The following is an 18949-nucleotide window of genomic DNA, read 5'->3' on the forward strand; positions in this document are numbered from 1 at the left end:
GAAGAAACTTTATCACGAGCATCCTCTCTATAAAACACTTTGAAATAGAAATAATTATTTAAAAACTATTTGACACCATCATCATTTTCTTGTGTCCATTTTTGTATAAATTAGTGAAATTTCATTTGGCCTTATGGAATGCAGCTTGAAAACCTACAGGAAATCAAGTCAAATCCAAGCTCTATTGCGTCTGAAGTTATGAAAGTGTTTGCTTCCAAGTCAACATCTGGTGAGAATAACTTGCCAGAGAGTGCCACCGAATCTTTATTTTTGAGTTCTTCACAGATGGGTACTACCAGTCGTGTTCCAAATAACTTGAAAGCAAATAAGGTGCAAAAGTATCAATCCAACCATTTCTAACTCCTATATAAAAATCACGACAGCGTTCTTGAATAGTAAAATGGGAACTGAATCACTTGAAATCAAACAGCAAGCAAGTTTGTCATCTTACTTGTCAAGAATGAAAAATGTGGGACTCCCAGGGTCCCTAAACTTTTTTTTTTGAAGGTTAGCTTCTTCAAGAACCTAGGCTTGTCATCTCCTCTACATGTGATCAAAACGGCCTTCTCCTTCAAACCCCGGACATCCGGGCTGCCCACCTCCTTTAAATCCCTCCCTTCTCTTATATCAAGCAGCTAAGCATTGATGTCTTCCGATAACTTCGAGAAAGCAGTACTGGCAGACTCCACTCCCCAAGGCTTCGGCCTCTGAAAAATCTGCGACATAACCAGCAGCACCGCCAGCGCCGTAGGGAGGAAGGAGGAAGTTCGCGAGCGGCATCGTGATCTCGGGCCGATCTCGCTCGCGAGGCCGATCTCGCCCGCCCGCGGGCGATCGCCCAAGGGATCGCAAGATCGCAATCGCGATCTGTTCGCCCGCAGGCGAACAGCGTTCACGATCCGGAGGGGGAGGGGGAGAATAAGGATAATAGCGTAATTTCAAAATTTTATTTTATTATTAATCTATATAAATTTGAGTTTTTTAACTCCGTTAAAACAACTGTTATATTAGAGGTATTTGTACAATAACAGAGTTTTTTGAGGGTATACACGCAAATATCAATTTTGGAAGGGTATTCAAGCAAAATCCGATATTTAGAAGGGTATTCATGCAAAAAAGTGATACCTCAAGGTCAACCTTCAACGGGATTATTTGTTTTGTTGGCTTCCATGGGTTAGACATATAATTAAATAGGGGTACGATGAGATGCACATATAAAGCTATTATTTCTCTTGTTAAACTTTGAAGAGCCTTTGTAAGTAGAGCTGATCACTGGCCCGCCCAGTCCGGTCTGAAATTTTTCGGGCGTGGGCATAAAAAAAGGCCCATGGGTCGGGCCTGGGCAGGAAAAGCCCGACCAAAAAATCGGGCCGGGCCTGGAAACTTTTAAAAATGGCCCGACTTGGCCCTTGTTTTATATATAAAGGTAGAAAAATACATCCAGTTTTAGAGAGTCTATTAAGCTGTTGGGCCATTCTGGCCCATTTTCAGATTCTAAACAACAAAAAAATCGGGCCCGTCGGGTCGGGCTTGGGACCGGATTTATAAAGTTGGGTCGGGCCTGGACAAAAATTTAAGCCCGACAGTCGGGCCGGGCCTGGACAAAAATTTAAGCCCGACAGTCGGACCGGGCCTGGGCATAGCCATCGGGCCTAATTTCTGCTGTAGAGCCCGGTCCGACCCGAGTTTTGATCAGCTCTATTCGTAAGTTATTTCATTGGTCGTATCTTGCGGGTGTGGACCGAAGACCTGGCACAAACAGTATTAAAAGCTTGCCCCGTAGGTCAAGCTATTTGCATACCTACTCTTCAGAGGGCAGAACCGTATATGATATTGTGAGGACCCGTGAGGGCGTGTGTTTAGTCCCACATCGGTTATTCGCTGGGTAGATCTTGGATACTTATACAGGATCAAGGAACCCAAATAATACCTTCCGGCTAGCCATTTTGGGCGAGATCCTGAGTTGTTACAAATGGTATCAGAGCGGACCCGGCCCATAACCTATGTGGACTAGGGAACACTGCAGTACGGATCCGTTGGGGCTGACCACGGACCAATCGTGGTATTTGTGATTAGATTTGAATAGATATGAACCCTTAGCCTGACGAGGATGTCAGGGCTTGAACGGAGGGAGTATGTGAGGACCCATGAGGGCGTGTGTTTAGTCCCACATCGGTTATTCGCAGGGTAGATCTTGGGTACTTATACAGGATCAAGGAACCCAAATAATACATTCCGGCTAGCCATTTTGGGCGAGGTCCTGGGTTGTTACAGATATTTTATCTAAGGAGGATATGTATTTCCAAATCATATCCCCACGCAATAAAGAGTATTGCTTTGAGGCTCGTATAAAGTGCACGAGAATAACCCTCCTGCTTAGTGGTAAGAGGTAGGACTTAGGAGCGACTTAATGTATTTGGGGGCCTAAGGCGAATTCATCAAGAGAAGATTTTTTTCTTTCCGTTTTATCTTTAAGAAATTTTCTGCAGTGGGCCGGCCTAAGGCGAACTCACTAAGAAGTGCCTTTTTTCTTTCTGTTTTGTATTTGGGCCGGAGCCTTAGGCGACCGCCTCAGTTGCCTAAGGGTTGGGCCAACCCTAACTAAGAGGGTTGGTACATCTTACAAATTTGCTGCCAAACACTGGCAAGTTGGTAGATTGTGGAGTTATCAACAACATAGGGATTGCAGGTCTAAAAATTTTTCATGTATAATTTAGGATACCCGATTCAATTTTGTATAATAATGTCTTTTATTTTGTTATCATGGAAGGGCACAATAGGCGTTTAGTTCCAAGTCCTTTCTATTTGCTTTTGCTTTCTAGAGAGGACGGGAGAAGATTTTTCATCCAAAACCAATTAATAAAGTTTTAAAATAGATAGGTCGAGAAAGAAAGTAGAAACTAATATCTAATTAGATTAGAACAAATGTATGATAAAATATTTTCCTTGGGAATTCAGCCATCAAAATGTCACAACGGACTCTTTCAGATAGAAACTGTATCTTTTTTAAGGAAAAATATGCGATGAGTGCAAGGATGCCAATATCCAATTGTACAACCCAATATATTCGAGCCAAGTTGGGTTGATTTGTGTCCTTATGATTTCAATTCAAATCAGAACTGCGAAACATCTTCATTGTGGGATCAAATTATTGCCATGACACTCTAAAACTCATTGTTGAATTCTAATAATAAAGGCAGATGATCGATTAATCAAACGACATTGTGATGGTTTGAAGGGTGAAACAACCTGCACAATCCTTCAAACCCGGCACATTTATAAAGTAGTTTTTCTGGCCAAATTGATTAATCTAATTGGATAAAATTATTTTTTCGCTGAGCTCTCTACTATTGATTTGTACTTTACGATGTAAAGCTCCGTCCCAATAATATCAAACAAGCTTGATTTGTCATAGCCATGATCAGCTCTGAACTCATGTTCGTAGGCAAATCGGAAGAGAGAGAGAAAAAAAAAAAGGTTTGTCAAATCGCCATAAAGGTCAGCCAAGACGGGATCGGCGGAGTCCAATAACCTCTCTCTCCCAAAGCGTACCGGAAAAACTCTCTCTTGAGTCTTGCCAAATATGAACGTATATTTATTATTCTTCCTATACTCGTGAGCCACGTGGTCCCATACCGATAGATTCGATGGTCCGACCGTCCCCACGGACGGTGTCGCCTTCCCGCGCCTTCTCCCATCCCAATATTTCAAAGTCAACAATCGTTTGCAGAGTCCTCAGTCTATACCCATCCCTCTCCATCCCCACCTCTCTCTCTCTCTCTCTCTCTCTCTCTCTCTCCTCTGTTTTGCCGTCTGATTTCCTTCCCTACTCCACGCCATATCGGTCTCACCCTCTCGCCCCGAATTATTCCGGCACCTTGCTTCGTATATTCCCCTTATTCCTCGCTGTCCCCGTCATATTTATTCAACCACGGGGGAGAAGCGTGTGTACCGGGTGTGGAGGCGTGAGGACAGGTGAGAACAGGGGAGGAGGAGGGAGAAGAAGCGGAGCGACAGGAGGGATGGGATGGCGGAGGGATTCTCGCCGGCTTGGTGTTGCTCTGGCTTTGTCTCTGGTGGTGGTGGTGGTGGAGCTCGCAGGGCGGTGCCATGGAGGAGTCACCAGCTCCTTTGTGCGGAAGACGGAGAAGACTGTCGATATGCCGCTTGATAGTGATGTCTTCCGTGTCCCCCCTGGCTACAATGCCCCCCAGCAGGTCTTAAATTTTGTTCCTTTGATCGTTTTTTTCCTGATATTTTGGCTCTGTCCCAGTTGTTTTTCCTCCGGTCATTCATGTTTTTTTTTTTTTTTAAAATAAATCTGTTATAGTTCCTCATATTTATTCCTTTGATATTTTGGCTCTCCTATTTTTTAAGTTTTTTCTACTACGCTTAGTTTAATCTGTTCTTAGCTCGATGATCTGAGATTTCGTTCTTTTAAGTTCCACTTTCGATCTCTGATTACAGGGCTTCTGTGATTTTCTTTTTAAAATTTTTCTAATGCTCACTTCTTAATTTGGTTCTACCAACATGGATTTTGGCCCATTAGTTCTTGGCTTGATGTCCTTAATGATCTCTATTTGTTGTTACTGTTACTTTTTTATTTTTTTTATTTTTTTATTAAGTTGGTATTGGTAATCTGCCCTCAATTTGGCTCTACATAGGTTTTTGCTTTATCGAGTCCTCTTATTCTTTTTATTTTTATGTAACTCTGTTTTCTTTTCCAGTCCTTAATTCTTCTTTTCCTACCTAATGAGTTTCTGCATCCTTTTGCTTCATATGTTTGTTATATCCTTCAGGATGTTTGGTTATTAATGTTTTTATTACTCGCCTTCACTAGAATTGACTGTGTATTTGAACTTTGGTATGTAATTACACTTTGATGCTGAGGTTCTGGTCTCCGATCCATCGTGTTGATGCGCTGGCATTGACACTGGTACTGGCTTGTTTGTTTGGATTCCAAAAATATTAATCTTCTGTTTATTGTTTCAAAGGTTCATATAACTCAAGGCGACCAAGATGGTGCGGCGATCATTGTATCATGGGTGACTCAGGATGAACCTGGCTCCAGCGCGGTGCTTTATGGGACTGATAAGAACAAGCTCGAATTCTATGCTGAGGGAAAGTATACACGATATAAGTTCTATAACTATACTTCCGGCTACATCCATCACTGCACTATCAGGAATTTGAAGGTGATTTGGCAATCTCAACCTCTCATCTTCTTCTGCGATGAATTTTCACTGATGAATCCTCATCTGTGACATTAAACTCGAACACTAAGGGTGATCGATAATATTTTAGGTAATCAAACACAAGTTTACAATTAGAGGAGTTTTGGAATTCAAAGTAATGCAAGTTCTTGTTGCTTTGCAGCATGACACAAAATACTACTATGCAGTTGGGATTGGCAATAAATTGCGGCAGTTCTACTTCATGACCCCTCCTAAAGTTGGTCCTGATGTACCATATACATTTGGTCTTATAGGTATTTCTAGTTGTCCTCTCTCTCTCTCTCTCTCTCAAAGTAATTTGACAAAAAAACCTTCTAATCTATAAGTTTATGTTAATTGTGGATACCATGGACATATGTTTTGTACAATATTCAACGTTATCAATGCTAGAGACTGACCATGCATTCCTGCATTTCAGAGAGTGAAAACATGGACCGTGTTTCAAGTGACATTTTATTTAGATGCAGTTCTCATGACGTACATTTATAAATGCTACCTTGTTGACTGTAAATCTAAGAAAGTACTTATTTGGTGTTATTTATTGTGGTATCAAACAATTAATATAAACTTATTGATTAGAAGGTTTCTATTGCTGCCTACCGAATCCAATAAGATAACTATATCGGTGTTCCATCAGAAAAAATGCTATTGTCTTCAGAAAATGATGCTTTTGAAATGAATATGATTTTCTAGCGGGGTTTTCCTGGAAGCTTCCATTTTTTTTCTTGTTGAGCAAATGGTGGTGAACCACACACAATTTACCTGAAGTAAAATGAGTTGAAGGTATTCTATTGACATGCAATTGTTTCTCTTCAAGGATTTTTACAGACATTCCTGTCAATCAAGAAAAACCCTTGATTCCATTTCCTTTGTGTAATTCCGATTGAATCTATCATGATAGGAATTGTAAAAAAAATTAAAATTAAAGTGATACTGTCATATTTGACATGACAGATGTTGAGGTCTTTAGCAACTTGATGTTTGTAAAGAGAGTTTGAATCTCATTACTTTTTTTTAAAAAAGAAATTTTTTAGAATCATTTTCACCCTCCTTGGCTTTCTATTATGTGTGGGAATTTTTTCTTTGCCTTTTTTTTATTGAAATTTTTATTGAAAGTAACATTCTAATGTTTGACATTATATTCTGTACTCAGAAAACATTTAGCTTTTGCTCCTTTTTTTCCTTCAGCATGAAAAGGAGTTATCTTACAGTTTAGCTATATATTCCATGAACATATATGCACAATTGATTTATCTCTATGTGCTCCAAGATCATAAGGCTTGCGGGTGTATGTGCCTTAAACTGTCGATGAAACTATGCTGCTGCTACTGAATATTTGCATGTTCTCACATGATTTTCATCTTTTCGGTATCATGTGCAGGGGATCTTGGACAAAGTTTTGACTCAAATAGCACACTTTCTCATTATGAATCAAATCCCAAGGCACAGGCCGTGCTATTTGTTGGAGACCTTTCTTATGCAGATAACTACCCAGATCATGACAATGTCAGGTGGGACACATGGGGCAGGTTTATTGAGAGAAATGCTGCGTATCAGCCATGGATTTGGGTTGCAGGAAATCATGAGATTGACTTTGCTCCTGAACTTGTGAGTAGAAAGTACATTGGTTCAAGTATATTTACTGCACAATATTTTCATTTATGTTATAACGTTAGATATCTTCTAGTGCAATAAAGCATCGACAGATGGTCATGCTAAGTTGATGATATCTACTAACAGCGGTTGGCTGGCATTTGTAGTTTGTGTCACTATCAGGAGTTAAACGACCTAAGAAAAGCACTGATTGTAAACTTTGAGACAGCTACGTAGTAAATCAGGAAGTGTATCTCAAGCATTAAGCATATTGTAGGGGTCTCTAGTTTTGCATCAATTGCATACCGAGAGAGGGATAACAGACTGGCATGGTATATACAAGTGTGACAAAGATCAGAGGACACTGCAATTGTGAGCAGGGCTTGAGTTTCCGTTGAAGGGTCAAGAAAAAGAAAGGAGAAATTTAGAAGAGTTGGATTAAACTTGTGAAAATTTGACAAAGATAAGAATGACAGAGGTAATTTTCATCCAAAATGGATGGGATGAAGCTGGATGGTTAAAGTTATGATGATATCGTGTTTATATTGACGACTAATTTGTTTGGAACAATTGGTTAGGGGTCACTAGATTTTATCAAGCTGTATGGTAGATTATACTGTTCATAAGATTTTGAGGCTCATGCTTGTTACTTCCTTTCATGTTCTAGGAAAATAAAATTTTATCTTATGGTTTTTATATGCAAATTTAATCTGATTTGATATTTAGAATTAGAAGTGAACAAGTTGGAGCATTTATATATTTGAGGGATTCAAAAGACTTAAATGTTCATATCTTTATTGCAGGGTGAAAATGTGCCATTTAAGCCATACAGTCACAGGTATCATGTTCCTTATAGGGCTTCTGGTAGCACATCTCCATTCTGGTACTCCATCAAACGGGCCTCAGCATACATCATTGTCCTGGCATCATATTCAGCTTATGGTAGGTATACATGATGCATTATTCTGATTTTTTAATGCATATTTAGCATTTTTGAAACATGATGCACCTTTCTGGTATTCATATATGATGCATCATATTTGGAATATCTTTTTTCTGAAATTTATATAAATTTTCCAGAATAAGTTTGACATGATGAAAGAATTTTACTATCTTTGTATGCATTTATTCATCAGCTTTATTATGGTGGAATATAGGCATTTAGAACAACCTCCATCTGTGGAACTTATGCTTCCCTTTCACCATTACATCTTCGAAGTACAACATGGCTACACTTTGCATTTATTGTCCATTCAAACTTGCAGAAATTGAATGTGTAGTTTCCTGAAGTCAATAGCATGCCATAGACTGCACACAACTTTGGAATTACATTACAATAAGTTACCTTAACTAGTTTTCTTATGTTGGAATTATACAAAGTCACTCCTACACAGCACACTAACATTTGCAATGTCAACCACTGGCATGAAAAAAATTAGAAGGGATCCAGATAATAATCCGTATCACATTAACTTATGTCATTCTGATTATTGCACCTGACTTTTGGTAAACTGGGGTTTGTTGATACCTTATTAATGGTTAAATATGTTCTGATTATTCTTTTTTTACTTCTTCATTTATTCATATTTATTTATTTATCTGTATTTATATTTTATTTTATTGTTGGTGTTTGGGGGGGGGGGGGAGGGGGGATCTATGGCCAAGCCATTTCTTCTGCATTTATATTTTATGTTATTAGGGGGAAGGGGGATCCTTGTTAGTGCTCTGCATTTCATCTCAACAATGATATTAAGTCATAACTGATCAATAAACCAAAGAGTTACAGGTCCATTTCTTCTACAACGGTTATTTGATGCTTTTTTTTTTTTATATCATTCAGGTAAATACACTCCTCAATACGAATGGCTTGAAGCAGAGCTACCCAAAGTAAACAGAAGTGAGACACCATGGTTGATTGTTCTCATGCATGCACCATGGTATAATAGCTACAACTATCACTACATGGAAGGAGAAACCATGAGAGTAATGTATGAGCAATGGTTTGTAAAATACAAAGTTGATGCTGTATTTGCTGGTCATGTCCATGCCTATGAGCGCAGTGTAAGTGCATATCATTCTGCCTAATCATCTTCTACTCTCTTGCACCATTTCATAAGCACAAGTTTCCAGTTCACCACTGCCTTTTGCTAGATATGGGATTATTTATGCATGACCAGGAATTTCTGTTTTTTGCATACTAAATCAAGCGTTGCTTCCTACACAAAAACACACATCTTAATTTATGACCTTTTAATTTGTCCCAATTATTTATTTGCTTTTCATGGCTGTGCTATTGGAATTAAAAAGCTATTAGAAAAGAGCCTCTGCCAGGTTGCCTATACTCCATTCGATTTAGGTTTCTGTTAACATCAATGGTGTGCCATGTATGACAAGTTATACTAAGAGCGATAATTTATGTATTAGCAAGAACTACAACCATATGGTGCTTTAACATTTGAGTTGGTCTGTTGGGAAGTCCTCTTCTATTGAGTCTTCCTGCCTAAGGTCTTTCTTTGAGTAGTTTCCTACTCCATAGACAGTTCTTGTTGGTCTTGTTTTACCTCCACCATCCTAGGTCATGAACAAATCTGATGATTTGATGGTTCTGTTTTGCAGTATAGGATATCAAATATCGCATACAATATCGTGAATGGGAAATGCAAACCAGTTCCTGACCAATCAGCTCCTGTATACATCACCATAGGTGATGGTGGAAATCTCGAAGGGCTCGCGACTAAGTAAGACAAATACAAGATCTATAATTATCATTTCATTCCCTCGCTGTTTTCGTAACATTTTGCTGATGCGATCGGACCTAGTGATTCTTCATGGACTGATCGAGTTTTTTTCATCCACAATGCAGCATGTCAGAGCCACAGCCCAGTTATTCAGCTTACAGGGAAGCCAGTTTCGGTCATGCTATTTTTGACATCAAGAATCGGACCCATGCTTATTATACTTGGCACCGCAACCAGGATGGTAATGCAGTTGCTGCTGATTCCATGTGGTTTTACAACAGATACTGGCACTCTATTGATGATTCTACTACATCTGCTACATAAGTTGATCCACTAGTTCTGAGTCTTTGGAATAAAACTTTGTCTCAAATTTTGAGGCAGGCTTGGATACTTCTCCTTTCTTCGTTACTTCTCTACTTCACCTTTGAATCGAAAATCTTGTAACAGAATACTCTGCCCATTTAAATAGCTTATTTGTTGCTTTGTCAATAATCATAGTTTGGAGACTATGATGTTGATATGGAGTTGGTTCTGAATCAACAAATCACTGGTCTGAAAGACTAGCTTCATTTCAATGAAGGAATTCTAGAACTTGTGTGATTGCGAAGGTCCAGTTAGCTCAGTTATGATAACTTGCAATAGTGCTTAACATAAATTGGATCAAGTTAATTAATTTGCTCAAGTGATTCATAAATTTATTAATATATTGATTAATAGTATTTATAAATAATAATATATTTAATATATCAATATATTCATTAATAAATAATTAAAAAATATTTATTAATTATCAATAAGTCTAGCATAGGATTTATTAACAATTAATATATTTGTTTATATACCAAAATTTGTTAAAATTTATTTATAATAAGAAATATGTTTTCTATTATATGTATAATTAATTTAATAATCTTTATTAACAAGCAAATATATTTCAATATTTGAAATAGCTAATATTGACAATGTTATATAAGTGGACCACAAATGGTTAACAAATGGATCGAGAAAAAATATTGTTACTCGAATTGTTTATTCAAGAATATTCTTAAAAACATGGTAATATTTCCATATAAGATTACCTTTAACTAAATACAATAATTTTTTCAATATTATTTTTATAGTAAATTTTCCTTAACCAAATGTAGTAATTTTTTCCCCCATTTATCAGATTATCGTGTAATAAGACCTAAGGTAAGCCAAAATACGACCGGCGGAGTTCAATATCCTCTCTCCCAAGATGTACCAAAACGAACCTCACCTCACTTCCCAAATATAAATAGATATTTTATTATTCGTTCCTGTACTCAAGTGAGCTGCATGAGTCCCACACGATGGACTCGACGGTGTCACCGTCCCGGCGTTCCCTGTCTCCTTCCCGCTCCTTCTCCCATCCGAATATTTCAAAGTCAACGAACGTTTCCAGACCCCTCAGTCTATATCCATCCCTATCTATTCCCACCTCCCTCTCTCTCCTGTTTTGCCGTGTAATTTCCTTCCCTATTCCACTCCATATCGGTCTCACATTCTCTCTCCGTATTATTCCGGCACGTATCTTCGGGTGTGTACCGAGTGAGGAAGTCTGAGGACAGGTGAGAAACAGGGGAAGAGGAGGGTAGAAGAAGCGGAGTGACAGGACGGATGGGGTGGCGGAGGGCTTCTCGCCGGCTTGGTGTCGCTCTGGCTTTGTCTCTGGTGGTGGTGGAGCTCGCAGGGCGGTGCCATGGAGGAGTCACCAGCTCCTTTGTGAGGAAGACGGAGAAGACTGTCGATATGCCACTCGATAGTGATGTCTTCCGTGTTCCCCCTGGCTACAATGCCCCTCAGCAGGTCTTCAGTTGGCTCCGGTCCGCTTAAAACTTGTTCCTTTGATCACTTTTCGGTCTGTGGTTGTTTGATTTCTGTGTTTATCTTTTTTCTGATATTTTGACTCTATCCATGTGGTTTTTCCGTTATCCATTTTTTTTGGTCTGTCATAGTTCCTGATATTTGTTCCTTTGGTATTTTGGCTCCCATTATTTTTTATTAGTTCAATCTGTTCTTAGCATCTGAAATTTCGTTCTTTTGGTTCCCCTTTGGATCTTTGATTATAGGGTTTCTGTTATTTTCCTTTTAAAATTTTTCTAATGCTCCCTTCTTAATTTGGTTCTACCAAAATAGATTTTGCTCCATTAGTTCGTGGCTTGATGTCCTTAATCATCTCTATTTGTTGTTACTGTTTTTTTTTTAAAGTTGATTTATTGGTAATCTATACTCAATTTGACTCTACGTTAGGTTTTTGCTTCCTCTTATTCTTTTTTATTTTTATATAACTCTGTTCTCTTTTTCCTTTTTCCGTTCAGTCCTTAATTCTTCTTTTCCTACCTAATGAGTTTCTTTCTCCTTTTGCATTATACGTTTGTTATATCCTTTCATGATGTTTGGTTGTTCATGTTTTTATTACTTGCCTTCACTAGATTGACTGCGTATTTGAACTTTGGTATGTAATTACGCTTTGATGCTGAGGTTTTGGTTTCCGATTCATCGTGTTGATGCGCTGGCATTGACACTGGTACGGGCTTGTTTGCTTGGATTCCAAAAATATTAATCTTCTGTTTATTGTTTCAAAGGTTCATATAACTCAAGGCGACCATGATGGTGCGGCGATCATTGTATCATGGGTGACTCAGGATGAACCTGGCTCCAGTGCAGTGCTTTATGGGACTGATAAGAACAAGCTCGAATTCTATGCTGAGGGCAAGTATACACATTATAAGTTCTATAACTATACTTCTGGCTACATCCATCATTGCACTATCAGGAATTTGAAGGTGATTTGGCAATCTCTAACCTCTTGTCTTCTTCTGCTATGAATTTTCACAGCTGAATCCTCATCCATGACATTAAACTCGAACACTAAGCATGCTCGATAATACTTTTGGTAATCAAACAAAAGTTTACAATTAGAGGAGTTTGGAATTCAAAGTAATGCAAGTTCTTGTTGCTTTTCAGCATGACACAAAATACTACTATGCTGTTGGGATTGGGCATACAATGCGACAGTTCTGGTTCATGGTCCCTCCCAAAGTTGGTCCTGATGTACCATATACATTTGGTCTTATAGGTATTTCTAGCTGTCCTCACACACTCTCTCTCTCTCAAAATAATTAGACAATCTTCTTATGACGCCAATATAGTTATCTTATTGGATTCTGTAGGCAGCAAAAGAAACCTTCTAATCTATAAGTTTACTTCAATCGTGGATACCACAGAAATATGTTTTGCATAAAATTAAACGTTTTTAATGCTATAGATGACCATGCATGCCTGCATTTCAGAGAGTGAAAACATGGACCATGTTTCAAGTGACTTTTTATATGGATGCAGTTCTCATGACGTACGTTTATAAATGCTACCTTGTTGACTATAAATCTGAGAAAGTGCTTATATGGTGTTACTTATTGTGGTATACACAATTAATTTAAAATTATTGATTATAAGGTTTCTTTTGCGGCCTACTGAATCCTATAAGATAACTGTATTGGTGTTCCATTAGAAAACAGATACTATCATCTTCAGAAAATGATGTTTTTGAAGTGAATATGATTTTCTTATTTTTCCTTGAAGCTTCCATTTTTTTTTTTCTTTTTGAGCAAATGGTGGTGAACCAGGCACAAATTAGCTGAAGTAAAATGAGTTGAAGGTATTCTATTGACATGAGATTGTTTCTCTTGAACGATTTCTACAGACATTCCTGTCAATCAAGAAAGACCATTGATTCCGTTTCCTTTATATAACTAAGATTGAATCTATCATGATAGGAATTATAAGAAAAGGTTAAGTTAAAGCGACACTGTCAGATTTGACATGACATATGTTGAGGTCTTTGGCAACATGATCTTTGTAAGTAGAGTTTGAATCTCATTATTTTTTTTTAAGAAAACTTTTTTCAGAATCCTTTTCTCCCTCTTTGGCTTTCTATTATGTATGGGAATATTTTCTTTGAATTTTTATTGAAATTAGCGTTCTAATGTTTGACAATATATACCCTACTCAGAAAACATTTAGCTTTTGCTCCCTCTTTTCCTTCAGCATGAAAATGAGTTATCTTACAGTTCAGCTATATATTCCGTGAACATATATGCACAATTGTTTTATCTATATGTGTTCCAAGATCATAAGGCTTGTGGGTGTATGCTATTTCTACTGAATATTTGCATGTTATCACATGATTTTCATCTTTTCATACCATGTACAGGGGATCTTGGACAGAGTTTTGACTCAAATAGCACACTTTCTCATTATGAATCAAATCCGAAGGCAGAGGCAGTTCTATTTGTTGGAGACCTTTCTTATGCGGATAACTACACGAATCATGACAATGTCAGGTGGGACACATGGGGCAGGTTTATTGAGAGAAGCGCTGCGTATCAGCCATGGATTTGGGTTGCAGGAAATCATGAGATTGACTTTGCTCCTGAAATTGTGAGTAGAAAGCGTATTGCATCTATATATGTTTTTGATCATTGGTTAGCTTTAAGTACTATTTATTGCACAATATTTTCACTTATGTTATAAAGTTAATTTATTATTTATGTTATAACGTTAGATATCTTCCAGTGAAATAAAGCAAGGACAGATGGTCATGCTAAATTGACGATTTCTGCTAACAGTAGTTGGCTGGCATTTGTATTTTATCATTGTCAGAAGATAAAGGACTTAAGAAAAGCTTTGATGCATACTTTGAGAAAGCTATGTGGTAAATCAGGAAGCGTATCTCAAGCATTCATATTGTAGAGGTCTCTAGTTTTGCATCAATAGCTGACTGATAGAGGGATAACAGATTGGCATGGTACAAACATGTGACACAAAAACCAGAGGGTGCTGCAATGATGAACAGGGGTTGGGTTTCTGTTGAAGGGTTAAGAAAAAGAAAGGAGAGATTTAGAAGAGTTGGATGAAACTTGTAAAAAATTGACAAAGGTGAGAATGACAGAGGTAATTTTCATCCCAAATGGATGGGATGAAGCTGGATGGTTAAAGTTATGGTTGTATCATGTTTATATTGACGGCTAATTTGTTTGGGTCAAGTGGTTAGGGATCACTAGATTGAATAGAGACGTATGGTAAATTATACTGTTCATAAGATTAGAGGTTCATGCTTGTTACTTCCTTTCATGTTCTAGGAAAATAAAATTTTATCTTATGGATTTTAAAAACAAATTTAAACTGATTTGATATTTAGAATTAAAAGTGAACAAGTTGGAGCATCTATATATTTGAGAGATTTAAAAGACTTAAATGTTCATATCTTTCTTGCAGGGTGAAAAAGTGCCATTTAAGCCATACAGTCACAGGTATCATGTTCCTTATAGGGCTTCTGGCAGCACATCTCCATTCTGGTACTCCATCAGACGGGCCTCAGCATACATCATTGTCCTGGCATCATATTCAGCTTATGGTAAGTATACATGATGCATTATTCTGATTTTTTAATGCATATTTAGCATTTTTTGAAACATGATGCATCTTTCTGGCATTTGTATGTGTTGCATCATATTTTGAATATCTTTTTTCTGAAATTTATACAAAATTTTTCAGAATAAGTTTGACAGGATGAAAGAATTTTACTGTTCATTAGCTTTATTATGGTGGGGTATAAGCAACCGAAGTTTTTGATCAAGTGGTTCCTTACCATCTTTCTTTTCTGTCCATTAGAAGCTTACCTCTTGTCTCCATCTGTGGAACTTATGCTTCCCTTTCACCATTATATCTTCGAAGTACAACATGGCTACACTTTGCATTTATTGTCCATTCAAACTTGGCGAAATTGAATGTGTAGTTTCCTGAAGTTAATAGCTTGCCATATACTGTACACAACTTTGGAATTAGATTACAAGAATTATATAAAGTCACCCCTACACAACACACCCACATTTGCAATGTCAACCATGGCATGAAAAAATTTAGAACGGATGCAGATAATAATCCGTATCACATTAACTTATGTCATTCTGATTACTGCACCTGACTTTTGGGAAATTGGGGTTTGTTGATACCTTATTAATGGTTAAATATGTTCTGCTTATTCTTTTTTACCTCTTCATTTATTCATTATTATTTATTTATCTGTATTTATATTTTATTTTATTGTTGGTGGGGAGAGGGGGGATCTATGGCCAAGCCATTTCTTCTGTATTTATAATTTATGTTATTAGGGGGAAGGGGGATCCCTGTTAGTGCTCTGCATTTCATCTGAACAGTGGTATTAAGTCATAACTGATCAATAAACCAAAGAGTTCAGGTCTATGACCAAGCCATTTCTTCTACTACAGTTATTTGATGCTTTTTTTTTTGTATCACTCAGGTAAATACACTCCTCAATGCAAATGGCTTAAAGCAGAGCTACCTAAAGTAAACAGAAGTGAGACACCATGGTTGATGGTTCTCATGCATGCACCATGGTATAATAGCTACAACTATCACTACATGGAAGGAGAAACCATGAGAGTAGTGTATGAGCAATGGTTTGTAAAATATAAAGTTGATGCTGTATTTGCTGGCCATGTCCATGCCTATGAGCGCAGTGTAAGTGCATGTCGTTCTTCTACTCTCTTGCATGTTTCATGAGCACAAGTTTCCAGTTCACCACTGCCTTTTACAATATATGGGATTGTTTACTCATGACCAGAAATTTCTGTTTTTTGCATAACTAAATCGACCGTTGCGTCCTACACAAAAACACACATCTTTATTTATGACCTTTTAATTTGTCCCAATTATTTATTTGCTTTTCATGGCTATGTGCTATTGGAATTAAAAAGCTGTTAGAAAAGAGCCTCTGCCAGCTTGCCTATACTCCATTGGATTTAGGTTTCTGTTAAACATCGATGGTGTGCCATGTATGACAAGTTATACTAGGAGCGATAATTTATGTATTAGCTAGAACTACAACCATATGGTGCTTTAACATTTGAGTTGGTCTGGTGGGAAGTCCTCTTCGATTGGAGTCTTCCTACCTGAGGGCTTTCTTTGAGTAGCTGCCTACTCCATAGACAGTTATTGTTGGTCTTGTTTTACCTCCACCATCCTAGATCATGAACAAATCTGATGATTTGATGGTTCTGTTTTGCAGTATAGGATATCAAATATTGCATACAATATCGTGAATGGGAAATGCACACCAGTTCCTGACCAATCAGCTCCTGTATACATCACCATAGGCGATGGTGGAAATTGCGAAGGGCTCGCGACTAAGTAAGATGAATACAAGATCTATAATTATCATTTCATTCACTTGCTGTTTTCTTAACATTTTGCTGATGCGATCAGAACTAGTGATTCTTCCTGGACTGATCCAGTTTTATTCATCCACAATGCAGCATGTCAGAGCCACAGCCCAGTTATTCAGCTTACAGGGAAGCCAGCTTCGGTCATGCTATTTTTGACATCAAGAATCGGACCCATGCTTATTATACTTGGCACCGCAACCAGGATGGTCATGCAGTTGCTGCTGATTCCATGTGATTTTACAACAGATACTGGCACTCTGGATGATTCTACTACATCTGCTACATAAGTTGAGCCACTAGTTCTGAGTCTTTGGAAATAAAAATGTCTCAAATTTTGAGGCAGGCATGGATACTTCTCCTTTCTTCGTTACTTCTCTACTTCACCTTTGAATCGAAAATCTTATAGCGGATTACTCTGCCCATTTAAATAGCTTATTTGTTGCTTTGTCAATAATCATAGTTTGGAGACTATGATGTTGATATGGAATTGGTTCTGAATCTACAAATCACTGGTCTGAAAGATTAGCTTCATTCAATGAAGGAATTCTAGAACTTGTGTGATTGCGAGAAGGTCCGGTAGCTCAATTATGATAACTTGCAATAGTGCTTAACATAAACTGGATCAAGTTAAGTAATTTGTTCGAGTGATTCGTGAATAGTTACAATGAAACCAGTTTGCAATGAAACCAGTTTGCAATGCGGATAAGTTAAGAATTCAATTTGACAATTTATTGGAAGAACAAAAGGCAAGGAGGAAGAGTACATAAAGGAAAATAACCATTTATTGGGTAAGTTCTTGACTGGCTCAACTCCTTGACCGTCAAATGTTTTCTTTACAACTATGCGCAAAGCAACCTAAGCAACTTCAGAAGTTAACAAAATATATTTCCACGTTTTATCCAAAGCAAAACTCTGTACCCCTCCTTTTCTGCTTTTTTTTAAAAGGTAAAGCAAAATCAGTTTGTTAACAAAGAGAGAACAAAGAGTGGACTGCAAATTACGTGATCAAGTGAACCAACAAATGAAGCAATCCTGAATCCAGACCGAAATGGATCGAATCAATCAAGTCCACCTAATTAAAACAGGTTAGAAACGACAGGTTACCTGCCTGCTTCTCAGCTGCACTACCAAAAAGACCATATCAATAGTTTTATCATTTAATTTCCTGTAACTTATTGGATCTTCTAGGGAGTTGGGAGTTTCCATCTGTGGAATTTTGATGAGCAGAAATGGAAGAAGATGGACAAAGAAAGACTTTGGGGATTCATCTATCTATTTCAAAACAAAAGAGAAGAAGTTTCTTCTTCTTTTTTTTCTCCATCTTTTGAGAAGAAACAAAAGAAGGGAGATTTTAACAACAAAATGAACTTTGACTTTAGAAAGTAAATAGTAAGCAAATCATCGACATTCCTTGCAGTTCATTCCTTGGACAATGCTACCTCCCATGGACCAGATCAAAGCAAATGGCATCGACCAGACCCAAATAAACCATTAATCAACTCGGAATTTTTTTATGGAAAATCAGCTTAGAAATTGGGCTACTCCAACAGCTTGGTTATCCCGTTCCCTTTGATGGATAAGAATTGGTGCAATGCATGAAGGTTAGGTGAGTGTTGCATGAGGCTTGGGTCATTTCATAAGCACCATATCAGCACAAATAATTTAGCAGACGGGTATAGGGAGGTTTAAGTTTTCATAGGGAGAGAATCTATGTGGTATCATTGTATTTTCTGATTTTCAGTTTTTAAAAATTCAAACACAACAACTAAGACAAAAAAGCTGTTTGGTGGAGTAATTTTTTTTATTATATGAACTCTATGCCATTTTTTGAAAAAGTTATTAAATGCCATTTTTAATTTTTGAGAATAGAAGTAAGTTATATTTTACATGCCCAACAATCACTACTGCCACCTATATCACCATAATCGCGACCATTACGACCATAGTTACCACTGTCACCATGATCACCTCGTTTTGCTATACTAAGTGTATTTATATATGAATATTTTCCAAAAAATAGAATTTATTTCTTTAAATTTTAAAAATTAAACACAAAGATATCAAATGTTATCTTAATTTTTGCTTCATAGGGCAGTAAAAATCATATTTATGTCTG

General features: G+C 37.5%; 2 protein-coding genes across 3 annotated transcripts; both read left to right on the forward strand.

Moving 5' to 3' along the window:
* The first annotated feature begins 3745 nt into the window (after positions 1–3745).
* On the forward strand, positions 3746–10165 carry LOC103710155 (purple acid phosphatase 2-like). The gene is made up of 8 exons (XM_008795774.4): positions 3746–4217; positions 4995–5195; positions 5377–5488; positions 6616–6842; positions 7631–7769; positions 8668–8888; positions 9444–9565; positions 9691–10165. Exons 1-8 carry the CDS (start codon positions 4023–4025, stop codon positions 9887–9889), a joined length of 1416 nt encoding a protein of 471 aa, XP_008793996.2. The 5' UTR covers positions 3746–4022; the 3' UTR covers positions 9890–10165.
* A 287-nt stretch (positions 10166–10452) lies between these two features.
* Positions 10453–17374, forward strand: LOC103710158 (purple acid phosphatase 2-like). Of its 2 annotated transcripts, XM_039134548.1 has the most exons (8): positions 10458–11392; positions 12172–12372; positions 12554–12665; positions 13800–14026; positions 14864–15002; positions 15909–16129; positions 16677–16798; positions 16924–17374. In XM_039134548.1, exons 1-8 carry the CDS (start codon positions 11204–11206, stop codon positions 17066–17068), a joined length of 1356 nt encoding a protein of 451 aa, XP_038990476.1. In that variant the 5' UTR covers positions 10458–11203; the 3' UTR covers positions 17069–17374. The 2 variants fall into 2 exon arrangements, with proteins under 2 accessions (XP_038990477.1, XP_038990476.1); XM_039134549.1 differs by lacking the exons at positions 15909–16129; positions 16924–17374 and having other exon boundaries at positions 10453–11392.
* The last annotated feature ends 1575 nt before the right edge of the window (positions 17375–18949 follow it).

This window comes from Phoenix dactylifera, chromosome 16, assembly GCF_009389715.1.
Source record: "Phoenix dactylifera cultivar Barhee BC4 chromosome 16, palm_55x_up_171113_PBpolish2nd_filt_p, whole genome shotgun sequence".
NCBI classification, from domain to species: Eukaryota; Viridiplantae; Streptophyta; class Magnoliopsida; order Arecales; family Arecaceae; genus Phoenix; species Phoenix dactylifera.

Bases quoted from the DNA above. Each gene is read 5' to 3' on its own strand.
- LOC103710155 (XM_008795774.4), top strand. From the start codon at position 4,023: ATGGGATGGCGGAGGGATTCTCGCCGGCTTGGTGTTGCTCTGGCTTTG. The intron at 4,218-4,994 runs GTCTTAAATTTT...ATTGTTTCAAAG, and splicing joins GCTACAATGCCCCCCAGCAG to GTTCATATAACTCAAGGCGA. The intron at 8,889-9,443 runs GTAAGTGCATAT...TCTGTTTTGCAG, and splicing joins TCCATGCCTATGAGCGCAGT to TATAGGATATCAAATATCGC.
- LOC103710158 (XM_039134548.1), top strand. From the start codon at position 11,204: ATGGGGTGGCGGAGGGCTTCTCGCCGGCTTGGTGTCGCTCTGGCTTTG. The intron at 11,393-12,171 runs GTCTTCAGTTGG...ATTGTTTCAAAG, and splicing joins GCTACAATGCCCCTCAGCAG to GTTCATATAACTCAAGGCGA. The intron at 14,027-14,863 runs GTGAGTAGAAAG...TCTTTCTTGCAG, and splicing joins TTGACTTTGCTCCTGAAATT to GGTGAAAAAGTGCCATTTAA.